At 36.8% G+C, this 18,844-nt stretch overlaps 1 protein-coding gene across 1 annotated transcript in view; it reads right to left on the reverse strand.

Annotated features, from left to right (window-relative positions):
* The window catches only part of LOC146735757 (neuronal acetylcholine receptor subunit alpha-2-like), a 77,598-nt gene that overhangs the window by 14,264 nt on the left and 44,490 nt on the right, over positions 1-18,844 (reverse strand). Inside the window, exon 4 of the mRNA XM_085506056.1 lies at positions 8,563-8,672. Coding sequence (XP_085362182.1) covers positions 8,563-8,672 — 110 coding nt within the window. The remainder of the gene's footprint in view (positions 1-8,562; positions 8,673-18,844) is intronic.

Here is an 18,844-nt window from a genome sequence, read left to right on the forward strand (position 1 = left end):
TTTATTAGGGCATACTACACGACATACAGACTATATACACCCCTTATTAGGGCATACTACACGACATACAGACTATATGCACTCCTTATTAGGGCATACTACACGACATACATACTATATGCACTCCTTATTAGGGCATAGTACACAACAACAGACTGCACTCCTTATTAGGGCATACTACATCACACACAGACTATATGCACTCCTTATTAGGGCATACTAAACGACATACAGACTATATGCACTTCTTATTAGGGCATACTACACGACATACAGACTATATACACTCCTTATTAGGGCATACTACACGACATACATACTATATGCACTCCTTATTAGGGCATAGTACACAACAACAGACTGCACTCCTTATTAGGGCATACTACATCACACACAGACTATATGCACTCCTTATTAGGGCATACTACACGACATACAGAATATAGGCACTCCTTATTCGGACGTACTACACGACATACAGACTATATAAATTCTTTATTAGGGCATACTACATCACACACACACTATATGCACTCCTTATTAGGGCATACTAAACGACATACAGACTATATGCACTCCTTATTAGGGCATACTACACGACATACAGACTATATACACTCCTTATTAGGGCATACTACACGACATACAGACTATATACACTCCTTATTAGGGCATACTACACGACATACAGACTATATACACTCCTTATTAGGGCATACTACACGACATACAGACTATATACACCCCTTATTAGGGCATACTAAACGACATACAGACTATATGCACTCCTTATTAGGGCATACTACACGACATACAGACTATATGCACTCCTTATTAGGGCATACTACACGACATACAGACTATATACACTCCTTATTAGGGCATACTACACGACATACAGACTATATACACTCCTTATTAGGGCATACTACACGACATACAGACTATATGCACTCCGTATTAGGGCATACTACACGACATACAGACTATATACACTCCTTATTAGGGCATACTACACGACATACAGACTATATACACTCCTTATTAGGGCATACTACACGACATACAGACTATATACACTCCTTATTAGGGCATACTACACGACATACAGACTATATACACTCCTTATTAGGGCATACTACACGACATACAGACTATATGCACTCCTTATTAGGGCATACTACACGACATACAGACTATATGCACTCCTTATTAGGGCATACTACACGACATACAGACTATATGCACTCCTTATTAGGGCATACTACACGACATACAGACTATATGCACTCCTTATTAGGGCATACTACACGACATACAGACTATATGCACTCCTTATTAGGGCATACTACACGACATACAGACTATACACACCCCTTATTAGGGCATATTACACAACATACAGACTATATACACTCCTTATTAGGGCATACTACACGACATACAGACTATATACACTCCTTATTAGGGCATACTACACGACATACAGACTATATACACTCCTTATTAGGGCATACTACACGACATACAGACTATATACACTCCTTATTAGGGCATACTACACGACATACAGACTATATACACTCCTTATTAGGGCATACTACACGACATACAGACTATATACACTCCTTATTAGGGCATACTACACGACATACAGACTATATACACTCCTTATTAGGGCATACTACACGACATACAGACTATATGCACTCCTTATTAGGGCATACTACACGACATACAGACTATATACACCCCTTACTAGGGCATACTACACGACATACAGACTATACACACCCCTTATTAGGGCATATTACACAACATACAGACTATATACACCCCTTATTAGGGCATATTACACAACATACAGACTATATACACCCCTTTTTAAGGCATACTACACGACATACAGACTATATGCACTCCTTATTAGGGCATACTACACGACATACAGACTATATGCACTCCTTATTAGGGCATACTACACGACATACAGACTATATGCACTCCTTATTAGGGCATACTACACGACATACAGACTATATGCACTCCTTATTAGGGCATACTACACGACATACATACTATATGCACTCCTTATTAGGGCATACTACACGACATACAGACTATATGCACTCCTTATTAGGGCATACTACACGACATACAGACTATATACACTCCTTATTAGGGCATACTACACGACATACATACTATATGCACTCCTTATTAGGGCATACTACACGACATACATACTATATGCACTCCTTATTAGGGCATACTACACGACATACAGACTATATGCACTCCTTATTAGGGCATACTACACGACATACAGACTATATGCACTCCTTATTAGGGCATACTACACGACATACAGACTATATGCACTCCTTATTAGGGCACACTACACGACATACAGACTATATACACTCCTTATTAGGGCATACTACACGACATACAGAATATATGCACTCCTTATTAGGGCATACTACACGACATACAGACTATATGCACTCCTTATTAGGGCATACTACACGACATACATACTATATACACCCCTTATTAGGGCATACTAAACGACATACAGACTATATACACTCCTTATTAGGGCATACTACACGACATACAGACTATATGCACTCCTTATTAGGGCATACTAAACGACTTACAGACTATATACACTCCTTATTAGGGCATACTACACGACATACAGACTATATGCACTCCTTATTAGGGCATACTACACGACATACAGACTATATGCACTCCTTATTAGGGCATACTACACGACATACAGACTATATGCACTCCTTATTAGGGCATACTACACGACATACAGACTATATGCACTCCTTATTAGGGCATACTACACGACATACAGACTATATGCACTCCTTATTAGGGCATACTACACGACATACAGACTATATACACTCCTTATTAGGGCATACTACACGACATACAGACTATATGCACTCCTTATTAGGGCATACTACACGACCTACAGACTATATGCACTCCTTATTAGGGCATACTAAACGACTTACAGACTATATACACTCCTTATTAGGGCATACTACACGACATACAGACTATATGCACTCCTTATTAGGGCATACTAAACGACTTACAGACTATATACACTCCTTATTAGGGCATACTACACGACATACAGACTATATGCACTCCTTATTAGGGCATACTACACGACTTACAGACTATATACACTCCTTATTAGGGCATACTAAACGACTTACAGACTATATGCACTCCTTATTAGGGCATACTACACGACTTACAGACTATATGCACTCCTTATTAGGGCATACTAAACGACTTACAGACTATATGCACTCCTTATTAGGGCATACTACACGACATACAGACTATATGCACTCCTTATTAGGGCATACTACACGACTTACAGACTATATGCACTCCTTATTAGGGCATACTACACGACTTACAGACTATATGCACTCCTTATTAGGGCATACTAAACGACTTACAGACTATATGCACTCCTTATTAGGGCATACTAAACGACTTACAGACTATATGCACTCCTTATTAGGGCATACTACACGACATACATACTATATGCACTCCTTATTAGGGCATACTACACGACATACAGACTATATACACTCCTTATTAGGGCATACTACACGACATACAGACTATATGCACTCCTTATTAGGGCATACTACACGACTTACAGACTATATACACTCCTTATTAGGGTATACTACACGACATACAGACTATATGCACTCCTTATTAGGGCATACTACACGACTTACAGACTATATACACTCCTTATTAGGGCATACTACACGACATACAGACTATATACACCCCTTATTAGGGCATGCTAAACGACTTACAGACTATATACACTCCTTATTAGGGCATACTACACGACATACAGAATATATGCACTCCTTATTAGGGCATACTACACGACATACAGAATATATGCACTCCTTATTAGGGCATACTACACGACATACAGACTATATGCACTCCTTATTAGGGCATACTAAACGACTTACAGACTATATACACTCCTTATTAGGGCATACTACACGACTTACAGAATATATGCACTCCTTATTAGGGCATACTACACGACATACAGACTATATGCACTCCTTATTAGGGCATACTACACGACATACAGACTATATGCACTCCTTATTAGGGCATACTACACGACATACAGACTATATGCACTCCTTATTAGGGCATACTACACGACATACAGACTATATGCACTCCTTATTAGGGCATACTACACGACCTACAGACTATATGCACTCCTTATTAGGGCATACTACACGACCTACAGACTATATACACCCCTTATTAGGGCATATTACACAACATACAGACTATATACACCCCTTTTTAGGGCATACTAAACGACATACAGACTATATACACTCCTTACTAGGGCATACTACACGACATACAGACTATATGCACTCCTTATTAGGGCACACTACACGACATACAGACTATATGCACTCCTTATTAGGGCATACTACACGACCTACAGACTATATGCACTCCTTATTAGTGCATACTACATCACACACAGACTATATGCACTCCTTATTAGGGCATACTACACGACATACAGAATATATGCACTCCTTATTAAGGCATACTACACGACATACAGACTATATGCACTCCTTATTAGGGCATACTACACGACATACAGACTATATACACTCCTTATTAGGGCATACTACACGACATACAGACTATATGCACTCCTTATTAGGGCATACTACACGACATACAGACTATATGCACTCCTTATTAGGGCATACTACACGACATACATACTATATGCACTCCTTATTAGGGCATACTACACGACATACAGACTATATGCACTCCTTATTAGGGCATACTACACGACATACAGACTATATACACTCCTTATTAGGGCATACTACACGACATACAGACTATATACACTCCTTATTAGGGCATACTACACGACATACAGACTATATGCACTCCTTATTAGGGCATACTACACGACATACAGACTATATACACCCCTTATTAGGGCATATTACACAACATACAGACTATATACACCCCTTTTTAGGGCATACTAAACGACATACAGACTATATGCACTCCTTATTAGGGCATACTACACGACATACAGACTATATGCACTCCTTATTAGGGCATACTACACGACATACAGACTATATACACTCCTTATTAGGGCATACTAAACGACATACAGACTATATGCACTCCTTATTAGGGCATACTACACGACATACAGACTATATGCACTCCTTATTAGGGCATACTACACGACATACAGACTATATACACTCCTTATTAGGGCATACTACACGACATACAGTCTGCACTCCTTTTTAGGGCATACTACACGACATACAGAATATATGCACTCCTTATTAGGGCATACTACACGACATACAGACTATATACACTCCTTATTAGGGCATACTACACGACATACAGACTGCACTCCTTATTAGGGCATACTACACGACATACAGAATATATGCACTCCTTATTAGGGCATACTACACGACATACAGACTATATGCACTCCTTATTAGGGCATACTACACGACATACAGTCTGCACTCCTTATTAGGGCATAATACACGGCATACAGACTGCACTCCTTATTAGGGCATATTACACGACATACAGACTGCACTCCTTATTAGGGCATACATACTAATATGCGCAAACTGTATTTACATATTTTATGGTACTCTACGTACATCCTTCGTGCTCTCCTTTTCAAAGCTACACATGTAATCTGGTTTGCATACGCACATCAAATATATATGAAACACGGAGAGATTTAAAACTACGTTGATACGTGTGCATATTTCAAACGTTATCTTGTGTTTATATTGTAATATGTCACAATAAATATTCATTTACGGGCACAGACGCAATATAGGGCACAGATGTTTTGCAGGGCATATATACTATTTTTGTCCTCACTTCGTATGCGCCTCTCTTACAAAGCTTTAGTGATAATGGTTTGATCATGGCTCTGGTCACATTTCTATTTAGTATAAAACTTTGTAAAGTGAATAAAAAAGAGCAATTTTGCAATGCACGACAGTCATCGAGTTGGTCCATGCAAACATAACAAACTAATAGAGATCACTTTTAACAATGTTCATTATAATAATCGTGTATCTGCTGTAGAAAATAAAATATACTTGGTGCTTACAAGCGTAAATAAGCAGTTTACAAAATTATATTGAATTCTTGAAAGCAGGAACCTGTGGTTGACCGTGAGATGAACGCGATCTACTGTAATCTCATTGTCACGCTCCCGATCCTCGAGAAAACACCGTAAATCGAATGTGCTGCCGAAGTCAATATCTCTAGTCAACAACAAAAAAACGCCTCGATTTAACACATTTTAGTTATATTATTGTTATAACAGCTATTACCACATACATAACTTGAGTGCCACCACAGTGTGACGTAAGACAGGGCAGAAACTCGTCACCACAGTGTTATATAGATGGCCAATCTTGTTTAATTGTACGCGATGACTGAAAGTTATCCGGAGCTTCAGGGTTGTGTTAACAATTGTTTATTTTCACAAGCTTACGTGTGTATTTTCGGCATTATTATTCAATCCCTCAATGAATGTTTTAAACAATCTAAACAATTTGATCAAATATCACGAAAGCCCAGAATCACCATACTGTGTATGCTGGACGCTTGCGCGAAATCACTCACTGTAGCGTCAAAAAAATTACATATAATGAAATATAAAATTGTATTCGGAGTTATTTCAAAAAAAGTTTCACTGTCAACACTCGACTGTTGCACTATGTCGTACTGTAGAAATATGTGATAAATATTATAATTCATCGAAATTGGTTGACGTCAGCAGACTTTAGTGATTACCGCCAGATATGCGTATCAATCCGAGCCGGAGGCGAGGAATGATGCTACTCTGGCGGCAATTACGCTATGCGCCTCTGACTCGGATTAACACAAAACTCCGGCATTAATCACTCGTGTCTAGACTAGTGGTGTAATGATTACATTTGGTTCGTTGCTTGTTTTGATGTTCCTACTCTATGCACCTGCACCCTGTTATATGTGATATGACGTCAGTTTTGTCTGTATCTGCAATGCTGCGATCGGTAATAAGACAGGAACCTATGACCCTACCCTGCCGTTTGTGGGGTATGGGAGTTATTTTCACGAAGGACGAGTGATGCGGCTTATTCTGCGAGCTAAGCCACTCAGAATATAGCACGGATAGACTACATCATCGTTGAGAAATAACTTACCCCAAGACGATTCTATGGGGTTATGTTATTATAACATATGCTCACAGGTAGACTTCATGAAAATCGCAAAATAAGTTGTAATCACGCCATCCTCAATTTTTGTACAAATAAGCGCGATGCCAGTGACCAACTTAAAAATTCTTCAGTATTTGACAAATCCAGCGTCCCATTCTATTTATCAGCTGCAAATGTACACTCGCTCACATGTTTTGCCACATCGTTACCGTCGAAGGTACTGCCCTCAAAAAAGAAAGAACAAAATTAATGAGATTTTCAAAATAAAAGTCACAATAATCCAAGGTCATGTGACATGGCGACCTTCTTTAAACGTACTTTAACGTCTTTTGATTGACGGTTCAAAAACCAATTCGATGCATTTCCCGATCGCCTTTATTAATCATTACAAAGTATTTTAAACGAATATAGGTAATACCGATTCAGAGGTGCGACAAAGTAAACTGCTGTACATATTTAATAATGAATTTCTATTTTCTACAATATCTATCTTATCTCCGCCTTATCCCTGTCTACCTGTTTAAACTGAAGCTCTTTATCCCGGGAAATCTGGGACAACATAACCGTGTCTCGTGTTTCCAGTATCATATTTTGACGACTGGAATAATACGTTGACACTTATATTGCGGGTCCATTCATGTTGACTTGGTTACATTTACGCCGTCAGGGTACTATTTTTTGTTGTTGTCTGCTTACATCTAAACTAACGTTTGGAAGTGATACGTTAAAACATTGCATTGATTCTTTATTTAACAGTGTTTTTTCCCCGATCCCGATTCTCAGGTCAGGATATCTGGATCTCTTCGACCCCCTAAGGCAAGGTTGAATACAATGTGACCCCTACAAATACACCAAACTATCCCCAGCTGAAATAACTGAGCACACCCTACGAGCAGACTTCACGACACCAGCTTCTAAATCATTATTGGAGCTACAGTTTATGTGCACTAATTATTAGAATTACACGACATTCGGCAATCCGTCTTATGACAACATATAGACTACATGGAATTGTCGAATGTGGTCCACACAACATAAAGACTACATACAATCCATCGTATGATGGCCACTCAACACTACATGCACTTCCTCAATAGGACAGACTAGATGACAAACTGTTTACCTGCAGTGATCATTGAAGCAAACTATGCTGTGTTTTCTATGTATGCGAGGCAGACGTGTGATGTCACACGAAAAGATCAGAGGTTACCTGTTTAATAGTGATGTATCCGGGGTCCAGACGTCACTAGCAGGAACGACTATAGACTCAAGGCCATCAAAGTCTTCTGGATTCCATGAAAGACGGTGATCGAACCATTCCTGTCATAGAAGCATATCACAACATTGTATAAATTAATTGATTAATATCGTTGAGTATTTTGATTATTATCATGAAGTTTGATATTTACGTAATGTTTTTTTTTTCAATTTATTTAGCCTTAATTTTGAGTGGTTCAACAATTTTAGTGGTAATTATTTCTGCCAAAAAATATTATGATGTTTATTTTATAATAATTGCGTCCCATCGAATGCATCAACAACTTCTAAAACGAAATAATGAATATCTGATTTAATTAAAAGTGGTGTAATTACAAATTAACCAGACACAAAGACGCCAGCCAATGTGTTAGTGACTGCACTGAAGGCTTATCAGTGTTTGTTTCTAAAAAGCAGGCTTAAATCACAGGCATGTATTACGTGTTCGAGTATTCCCTAAAGTGAACGTTTCACACAAAGCTTCAAATGTATATTAGAATTTATGTACGTACGTTCGCAATAATACCTGTACTGCCATGTACACGACTAGCAACAATAATAAAAAACAACACCATCCCGTAATAAGAATGAGAACAAATCCAGATAGTATTTAACTGGGATTTATTCCGGTCTTTATAATGTCGGTTTTCAGCAGTAATTTTGTCGCTGACTTAATAGTAGTCGCGTCCGTTACATCACAAATTACAGCAATCTTAATGAGTGGATCGCTTATATGTATGTCTAGAGATATGAGAGAGATTAGAGAGCGTGTATTCCCAAGTCACAATAAAGTGTTCATGTGTGCACGTACACCTGAGTTTAATTTAGTACCACATAGAGGAATTTTTTGCGACTATTTAAGCGAAGATTAGTTCAATAAATGTAGAAAAAGTAAAGCTATACAGATATGTGAATACGGACAGTGGTTTTTGTATTTAATCCAGTCCTATAATATTCCGCACTTATGTCCGTGATGAAAAAAATAGATAAAAAATATTTTATGTACGTCATTGCTCATTAGAACCATCTATCGTCAGTCATATTTGGGAATGATCGTCGCGTATTAGATCATATTTCACCGTGATTTGCACCGCAATACATTATCTAGATTCATCGGAACAGATTGTGAGCATAATGTAATTAAGTATTCGCCTACGTAGTGAACGCAGAGGGAGTTATTTATATAGTACACATTTGGGAAGAAAACAGAATAATATTAGCTATAACGAACAGTATGTCCCAATTCCCCATTCACTTATTACGTGTGGTTGTTACGTGTTGGCTCTCTACGGTAACGATTTCTTGATTTTATGAAACATCCTTAATGAATCCAAAATAGAATTATGTCACGTGACATAAGTTGGGTAAGGACATATGCCCATGCTATGTCGATTTGAATTTCAATTACCAAATAAACTGACGATATACTGTGATCGTATTTGTCTACAGTATTATATTTCACTAGAATCACGTCTCTTACATTTTCAAGTATCTGCAAGTAAAGGACCATTCATGACAAATTAGCATATTGTTGGTCCTATGGTAGTAATATCGTTATGATTATATAAATCACAGTATACATGCAATTATTCCATTTCAAATACGTTAAGGAAGTATGTCATATAATTACACAGATAAACAGAACATTACCCATATACATGACAACATAAACTCTTATTTACGTGTTATAAACTGATTTTATCGTATTTTCGTATGAACATTGCCCAATCGCACCGAAATATTCGAACATATTTTTAGAACGTATTTTCACATATACTCTACCTCACTGAACTGAACAACATTTGACCATATGTTTACACCGTATTTTCAAATTCTCTGTACTGAAAAAAATTACGAACGTATGTTTATACCGTATTTCATTTAAGCAATATTTTTATACACACACAATCGCACTGGATTGAACAAAATATTTGACCTAATAATTACACGTATTTTTATATAAACACCTCTCTGTACTGAATAATATAGTTAAAAATATGCTTAAAACAGTACCTGACTCATACTTAACATCACATTGGACTATATGTATGAACGGAAACTATTACATAATCAAGAGTGCTTGCAATTTGCTTTGTCTAAGAAGTAGATATGATTTTGGAATATTTTTTTAAGAATATTACTTGATATCACTCGTTTATGATATCAGTTGATACGAGTGACGTCATGGATATCCACAGACCGGAAGTGAATGGACATATACAGCCTATGTCGCAGCGGGTGACAGGCAACTCTTCGACTAAGTGATATCAGATTATAAATAGACAAGTAGGAATTGTGAATCTAACGTATAAGCGCGTAGCTGGACACCTATTGCTGTTACAGTCGCTGACAGTTTTCGATAAAAGACAGAAATATTCTTCTTATCGATATTTTTTGTGAAAATAGACTTTCCGTCGGCAATAATATTGCACCATGAGATTATTTGCTATTATTATACATCGGTCACGGTAAGTTACAGCGTGCTATAATTTTGCGGTATTGTACTGGGTATTTTCGCCCTACCATATTTGGAAATGCGGATTCTAAATATGGAATGATTACGCGCGTAAGCGTCCTCTAATAATAAAAACAAACATTACTGCCCCAGGGTTTGAGCCTACACAGAGAAGTTCGCTAAATCTGTTCTAAACTTTTTGGATTTCGGCATTCCTACGATGTATCATAGGGAGGAAGAGATGATTGTTTAATAACATGGGGTTATATGAGGATACCGAAAAGTATGTTCTCAGACGGTATGCCGTCGCATTCGTGCAAACTTTTCGGTATCCTCGTAATAACCTCATATTATCCTGTAAAAAAATGGTATTTCATGGTGTAAAAACAATACCATCGCACGGGTTTTCCCGCGTACAGTTCTATTACGCATAAAATGATGACGTACATATTAAGAGTGTTGTTTTACACTGAGCATCGCAACTGTGACGGTATACACAATAGCCATGTGATAATGTGTAATATTAAACGAAAGTTTTTCCACCAAAACCACAATGGAGCCAGCCAATCAATAATGAACTTATTATAACATAAAATAAATTCGTGGTGGAAAAAGAGAAAATAACGGCGACTATCTTTAAACGCATCACCGATGACACTGATTGTACTTTTTAATAAGAGCATTTAATTACATCTTCTAACTTGAGTGGAAAAGTAAAGAGAATTAAACATGTGCACATTATTGTTATGTTGCATATAATGACATTGTTGTTGATAATTCGTGTTAAAGATTCACAATTTATGATGAAATATTATTATCAATTGCAATTACGAATAATGTATCGAATTTTTTTTTTCGTAAAGATGTTTGCAACAATTCCTATTTCCGCATTTTGTCCGTTGTAATAATATCCTGCATTTTAAAACCGAATGATAATTATTGTTTTGATATACAAATTAATCTAATGAACTCACCGAAAATAATAAACACTACTGAACACAATACCATATATAACACCTACTTAACTGGTATTCATTCTCTTCACTGCTCTTTAAAGCTCAGACACACAGGTTGTTAGTATAAATCCATATGATCACGTAACTCACTAATATGCTCGAATGAATACCATCTTTTCCCGAACCAATTACTTTTTTTAACTATTTGTTGTAATTAATATATATATATAGTGAATGTCGTTTACATCAATCAAATACAACGCTGATTAAATTGAAAGTAAACTGCGTTGATTAAAATGTTCATACAGCATATCGCGGCGCCTGAACGGTACACGATCCTTCCAAAGAATGCGGTTTCCGGCGTCTCACGCACTGTATATACCATGTGGTAAGTTATTTTTGACAATGACACTCTTATCTTTCACATCGTTCAATAAGCACCACTGTGTGTGATGTGGTAATCTAGGCAATCTATCGCCCCGTGCAAAGAAATCTCTTCTTAATTAGCTCCAGGCATCTGTCAAAATATTGTAAAACTGCGTGCTAGGTCAAATTGCTCAAACAGACGATGATGTTGTCATGTAAATCCCATAGTATTGGGTGACGTTCTCTTATATCGAGTAATTAGATTGGTGATGTAAATAACAGGCCAGTGGTATGCACATGCAACTGATTATTTTTATGATTATTTATATGGTTCCCAAACATAAGCATTTTAATTTCGTATGTGATGAATTCTTTTCCATGTGTTTTAGTATAACAGCTGTAAGCACGGCGATGATAATTCGCACACAATGTTCAAACTATTCTTCCAATTAATATCAATTCGTAATTTCAATGTACATGTGAACTGTCATATTCACTGTAAGTATTGTAAAGGTGAGCAGTTGAACATCAGGACAAGTATTATATATGTGTATTATTGAGAATCACATCGACAGGCCCGCCATAGAGTCTAGACTAAATCCACAAATTAATGAAATTATAACAGTTGGATCTTTTGATTACTTGATTATATATTAGCATTATTATATAATGTGAAACATAATAATGCAACTTATAGGCTTAAAAAGATACATTAAGTAAATTAAAATGCATGTAAAGGCACTCTTAGTGTGAAAAGTCTTACGAATTGAAGATTGTGGTTCCAACCTTTTGATCTGAGGGATGTTTAAGGAGACGGGAGATTGGCTTCATGGAGTGGCTATGAGATTTTTCTGGTTAAGGCACAATGTTGCCAATAATTATATTTTAACAGTTTGCACAGTTTAGAATGTATTAGCCAGTTGATGTTGTTTAATTGGTATTTATTCCGATGCACTACTGTTTAAGTATGAACTTTGTATGGTTAGGTATGAATATTGTTTTAAAACAACATTTTGTATCTTTGAAACTCCCTAGCATATAGTATCGTCCTCATGGGTATTCTGAATTAAACCAACTAAAACAACAATGCGTTCTACATACAATATTTCACCCCTTCCCAAACAAAACAATGATATTTCATACGAGTACATTCAGATAATGGAGCACAATCAATTACATACAAATGTCGACTACGATACAGGTATTTTGAGAAGATATATGTCTGCCCATATGATACTTCCAATTTTTAGGAATTTATTTTACTTGTATTTTATGTTTACTATCAGTACATCAATCCCATAAACCATACCTAATTAGTGTTAATTGCGAGACTGCGTGATGCAAGTCTAGTTACCCATTAGTTTAATACTGTGTATCACAGTAGTGTGTTGACTTTATGTTAAAATACTGTCCAATCAAATTAAGTTACCCGGTGTGCAGTCAACCAATGTTAGTATTTTCCCGTTAGATAATTAAACCGTCAACATTGTTTCATTTAGTTTTCGTCTCAGATGCCCATGTCTGCACGAGGATGTCGGGTGAATGTTTAGGGCCTTCATGACAGGCAACCGAAATAGTTTGATTACAAGTATTACAGTTCAGAGTGTCGCCACGCTGTCTTCGTTCATATACTAATTATACAACCCGAATATAGACCTTGTCAACAAACATCCAGCTTTGTATTATTTTATTAATTTTCAACTCAATAATTTCAAAAATATTCAATTCAATAACCACTGACAGCTCGTTATAATAACAACAAAGTAAATGTAATTATGCTACATATTCACACAATAAATTATGAAATTGTTTTCTCGCTTTTCAGAATTAATCAGTCAGAATGTGTAATCTACTGTATACGTGTTGTCTATTGGCCTGACAACAGCAATGAGAATACTAATTGACTGGTTACACAATTGCAAGTAACCTTGCCCTATAGCAGCAAACGATGATATTTCTAATCGACGAGTTACGTCATTGCGATGTACATTCTCTGTATAGCACAAGACATGATATTCTAATCAACTAGTCTTTGGATTGAAAGGTACAATCCCTTGTACCAACAAGGCATTAGTTACTGCAATGCAAAGTATAGTCCCTTGTAGAAACAAGGCATGTGTTTTCAAACAACTAGTTACAGCAATGCAAGTCACAGTCTCTTGTAGAAACGAGACATGAATTTCTAATCAACTAGTTACTGCAATACAAGGTATAGTTCCTTGTAGCATCAAGACATACGTTTAAAATCAACTAGTTACTGCAATACAAGGTATAGTTCCTTGTAGCATCAAGACATACGTTTAAAATCAACTAGTTACTGCAATACAAGGTATTGTAGCAACAAGGCATACGTTTATAATCGAGTAGTTACTGCAATACAAGGTATAGTCCCTTGTAGCAACAAGGCATACGTTTATAATCGAGTAGTTACTGCAATGCAAGGTATAGTCACTTGTAGCAACAAGCCATACGTTTATAATCAACTAGTTACTGCAATGCGATGTATAGTCCCTTGTAGCAACAAGACATACGTTTATAATCGAGTAGTTACTGCAATACAAGGTATAGTCCCTTGTAGCAACAAGGCATGAGTTTATAATCGACTAGTTACTGCAATACAAGGTATAGTCCCTTGTAGCAACAAGACATTAGTTTATAATCAACTAGTTACTGCAATACAAGGTATAGTCCCTTGTAGCAACAAGACATGAGTTTATAATCAACTAGTTACTGCAATGCAAGGTATAGTCCCTTGTTGCAACAAAGCCTAGGTTTATAATCAAGTAGTTACTGCAATACAAGGTATAGTCCCTTGTAGCAACAAGACATGAGTTTATAATCAACTTGTTACTGCAATGCAAGGTATAGTTTCATGTAGCAACAAGGCCTAGGTTTATAATCAAGTAGTTACTGCAATACAAGGTATAGTCCCTTGTAGCATCAAGGCCTAGGTTTATAATCAAGTAGTTACTGCAATACAAGGTATAGTCCCTTGTAGCAACAAGGCATGAGTTCATAATCAACTAGTTACTGCAGTGCAAGGTATAGTCCCTTGTAGCAACAAGGCATACGTTTATAATCAAGTAATTACGGCAATACAAGGTACAGTCCCTTGTAGCAACAAGACATGAGTTTATAATCAACTAGTTACTGCAATACAAGGTATAGTCTCTTGTAGCAACAAGCCATACGTTTATAATCAAGTAGTTACTGCAATGCAAGGTATAGTCCCTTGTAGCAACAAGGCCTAGGGTTATAATCAAGTAGTTACTGCAATGCAAGGCATAGTCCCTTGTAGCAACAAGACATGTGTTTATAATCGACTAGTTACTGCAATACAAGGTATAGTCCCTTGTAGCAACAAGGCATGAGTTTATAATCATGTAGTTACTGCAATACAAGGTATAGTCCCTTGTGGCAACAAGACATGTGTTTATAATCGATTAGTTACTGCAATGCAAGGTATAGTCCCTTGTAGCAACAAGGCATGCGTTTATAATCATGTAGCTACTGCAATACAAGGTATAGTCCCTTTTATCAACAAGACATACGTTTATAATCAAATAGTTACTGCAATGCAAGGTATAGTCCCTTGTAGCAACAAGGCATGCGTTTATAATCATGTAGTTACTGCAATACAAGGTATAGTCCCTTGTAGCAACAATGCATGAGTTTATAATCGACGAGTTACTGCAATACAAGGTATAGTCCCCTGTAGCAACAAGGCATGAGTTTATAATCATGTAGTTACTGCAATACAAGGTATAGTCCCTTGTAGCAACAAGGCATGAGTTTATAATCAAATAGTTACTGCAATACAAGGTATAGTCCCTTGTAGCAACAATGCATGAGTTTCTAATCAACTAGTTACTGCAATACAAGGTATAGTCCCCTGTAGCAACAAGGCATGAGTTTATAATCATGTAGTTACTGCAATACAAGGTATAGTCCCTTTTAGCAACAATGCATGAGTTTCTAATCAACTAGTTACTGCAATACAAGGTATAGTCCCCTGTAGCAACAAGGCATGAGTTTATAATCATGTAGTTACTGCAATACAAGGTATAGTCCCTTGTAGCAACAAGGCATGAGTTTATAATCAAATAGTTACTGCAATACAAGGTATAGTCCCTTGTAGCAACAATGCATGAGTTTCTAATCAACTAGTTACTGCAATACAAGGTATAGTCCCCTGTAGCAACAAGGCATGAGTTTATAATCATGTAGTTACTGCAATACAAGGTATAGTCCCTTGTAGCAACAAGGCATGAGTTTGTAATCAAATAGTTACTGCAATACAAGGTATAGTCCCCTGTAGCAACAAGGCATGAGTTTATAATCATGTAGTTACTGCAATACAAGGTATAGTCCCTTGTAGCAACAAGACATACGTTTATAATCAAATAGTTACTGCAATGCAAGGTATAGTCCCTTGTAGCAACAAGACATGTGTTTATAATCGATTAGTTACTGCAATGCAAGGTATAGTCCCTTGTAGCAACAAGACATGAGTTTATAATCGATTAGTTACTGCAATACAAGGTATAGTCCCTTGTAGCAACAAGACATGAGTTTATAATCAACTAGTTACTGCAATACAAGGTATAGTCCCTTGTAGCAACAAGCCATACGTTTATAATCAAGTAGTTACTGCAATGCAAGGTATAGTCCCTTGTAGCAACAAAACATGAGTTTATAATCGACGAGTTACTGCAATACAAGTTATAGCCCCTTGTAGCATCAAGGCCTAGGGTTATAATCAAGTAGTTACTGCAATGCAAGGTATAGTCCCTTGTAGCAACAAGACATGTGTTTATAATCGACTAGTTACTGCAATACAAGGTATAGTCCCTTGTAGCAACAAGGCATGAGTTTATAATCATGTAGTTACTGCAATACAAGGTATAGTCCCTTGTGGCAACAAGACATGTGTTTATAATCGATTAGTTACTGCAATGCAAGGTATAGTCCCTTGTAGCAACAAGGCATGCGTTTATAATCATGTAGTTACTGCAATACAAGGTATAGTCCCTTGTAGCAACAAGACATGAGTTTATAATCGATTAGTTACTGCAATACAAGGTATAGTCCCTTGTAGCAACAAGACATGAGTTTATAATCAACTAGTTACTGCAATACAAGGTATAGTCCCTTGTAGCAACAATGCATGAGTTTATAATCGACGAGTTACTGCAATACAAGGTATAGTCCCCTGTAGCAACAAGGCATGAGTTTATAATCATGTAGTTACTGCAATACAAGGTATAGTCCCTTGTAGCAACAAGGCATGAGTTTATAATCAAATAGTTACTGCAATACAAGGTATAGTCCCTTGTAGCAACAATGCATGAGTTTCTAATCAACTAGTTACTGCAATACAAGGTATAGTCCCCTGTAGCAACAAGGCATGAGTTTATAATCATGTAGTTACTGCAATACAAGGTATAGTCCCTTGTAGCAACAATGCATAAGTTTCTAATCAACTAGTTACTGCAATACAAGGTATAGTCCCCTGTAGCAACAAGGCATGAGTTTATAATCATGTAGTTACTGCAATACAAGGTATAGTCCCTTGTAGCAACAAGGCATGAGTTTATAATCAAATAGTTACTGCAATACAAGGTATAGTCCCTTGTAGCAACAATGCATGAGTTTCTAATCAACTAGTTACTGCAATACAAGGTATAGTCCCCTGTAGCAACAAGGCATGAGTTTATAATCATGTAGTTACTGCAATACAAGGTATAGTCCCTTGTAGCAACAAGGCATGAGTTTATAATCAAATAGTTACTGCAATACAAGGTATAGTCCCCTGTAGCAACAAGGCATGAGTTTATAATCATGTAGTTACTGCAATACAAGGTATAGTCCCTTGTAGCAACAAGACATACGTTTATAATCAAATAGTTACTGCAATGCAAGGTATAGTCCCTTGTAGCAACAAGACATGTGTTTATAATCGATTAGTTACTGCAATGCAAGGTATAGTCCCTTGTAGCAACAAGACATGAGTTTATAATCGATTAGTTACTGCAATACAAGGTATAGTCCCTTGTAGCAACAAGACATGAGTTTATAATCGACTAGTTACTGCAATACAAGGTATAGTCCCTTGTAGCAACAAGACATGAGTTTATAATCGATTAGTTACTGCAATACAAGGTATAGTCCCTTGTAGCAACAAGACATGAGTTTATAATCGACTAGTTACTGCAATACAAGGTATAGTCCCTTGTAGCAACAAGACATGAGTTTATAATCGACTAGTAACTGCAATACAAGGTATAGTCCCTTGTAGCAACAAGGCATGAGTTTATAATCGACTAGTAACTGCAATACAAGGTATAGTCCCTTGTAGCAACAAGGCATGAGTTTCTAATCAACTAGTTACTGCAATACAAGGTATAGTCCCTTGTAGCAACAAGACATGAGTTTATAATCGACTAGTAACTGCAATA

The sequence above is a fragment of the Saccoglossus kowalevskii genome, chromosome 12 (assembly GCF_978046115.1).
Source record: "Saccoglossus kowalevskii chromosome 12, keSacKowa6.1, whole genome shotgun sequence".
In the NCBI taxonomy this organism is placed as follows: Eukaryota; Metazoa; Hemichordata; class Enteropneusta; family Harrimaniidae; genus Saccoglossus; species Saccoglossus kowalevskii.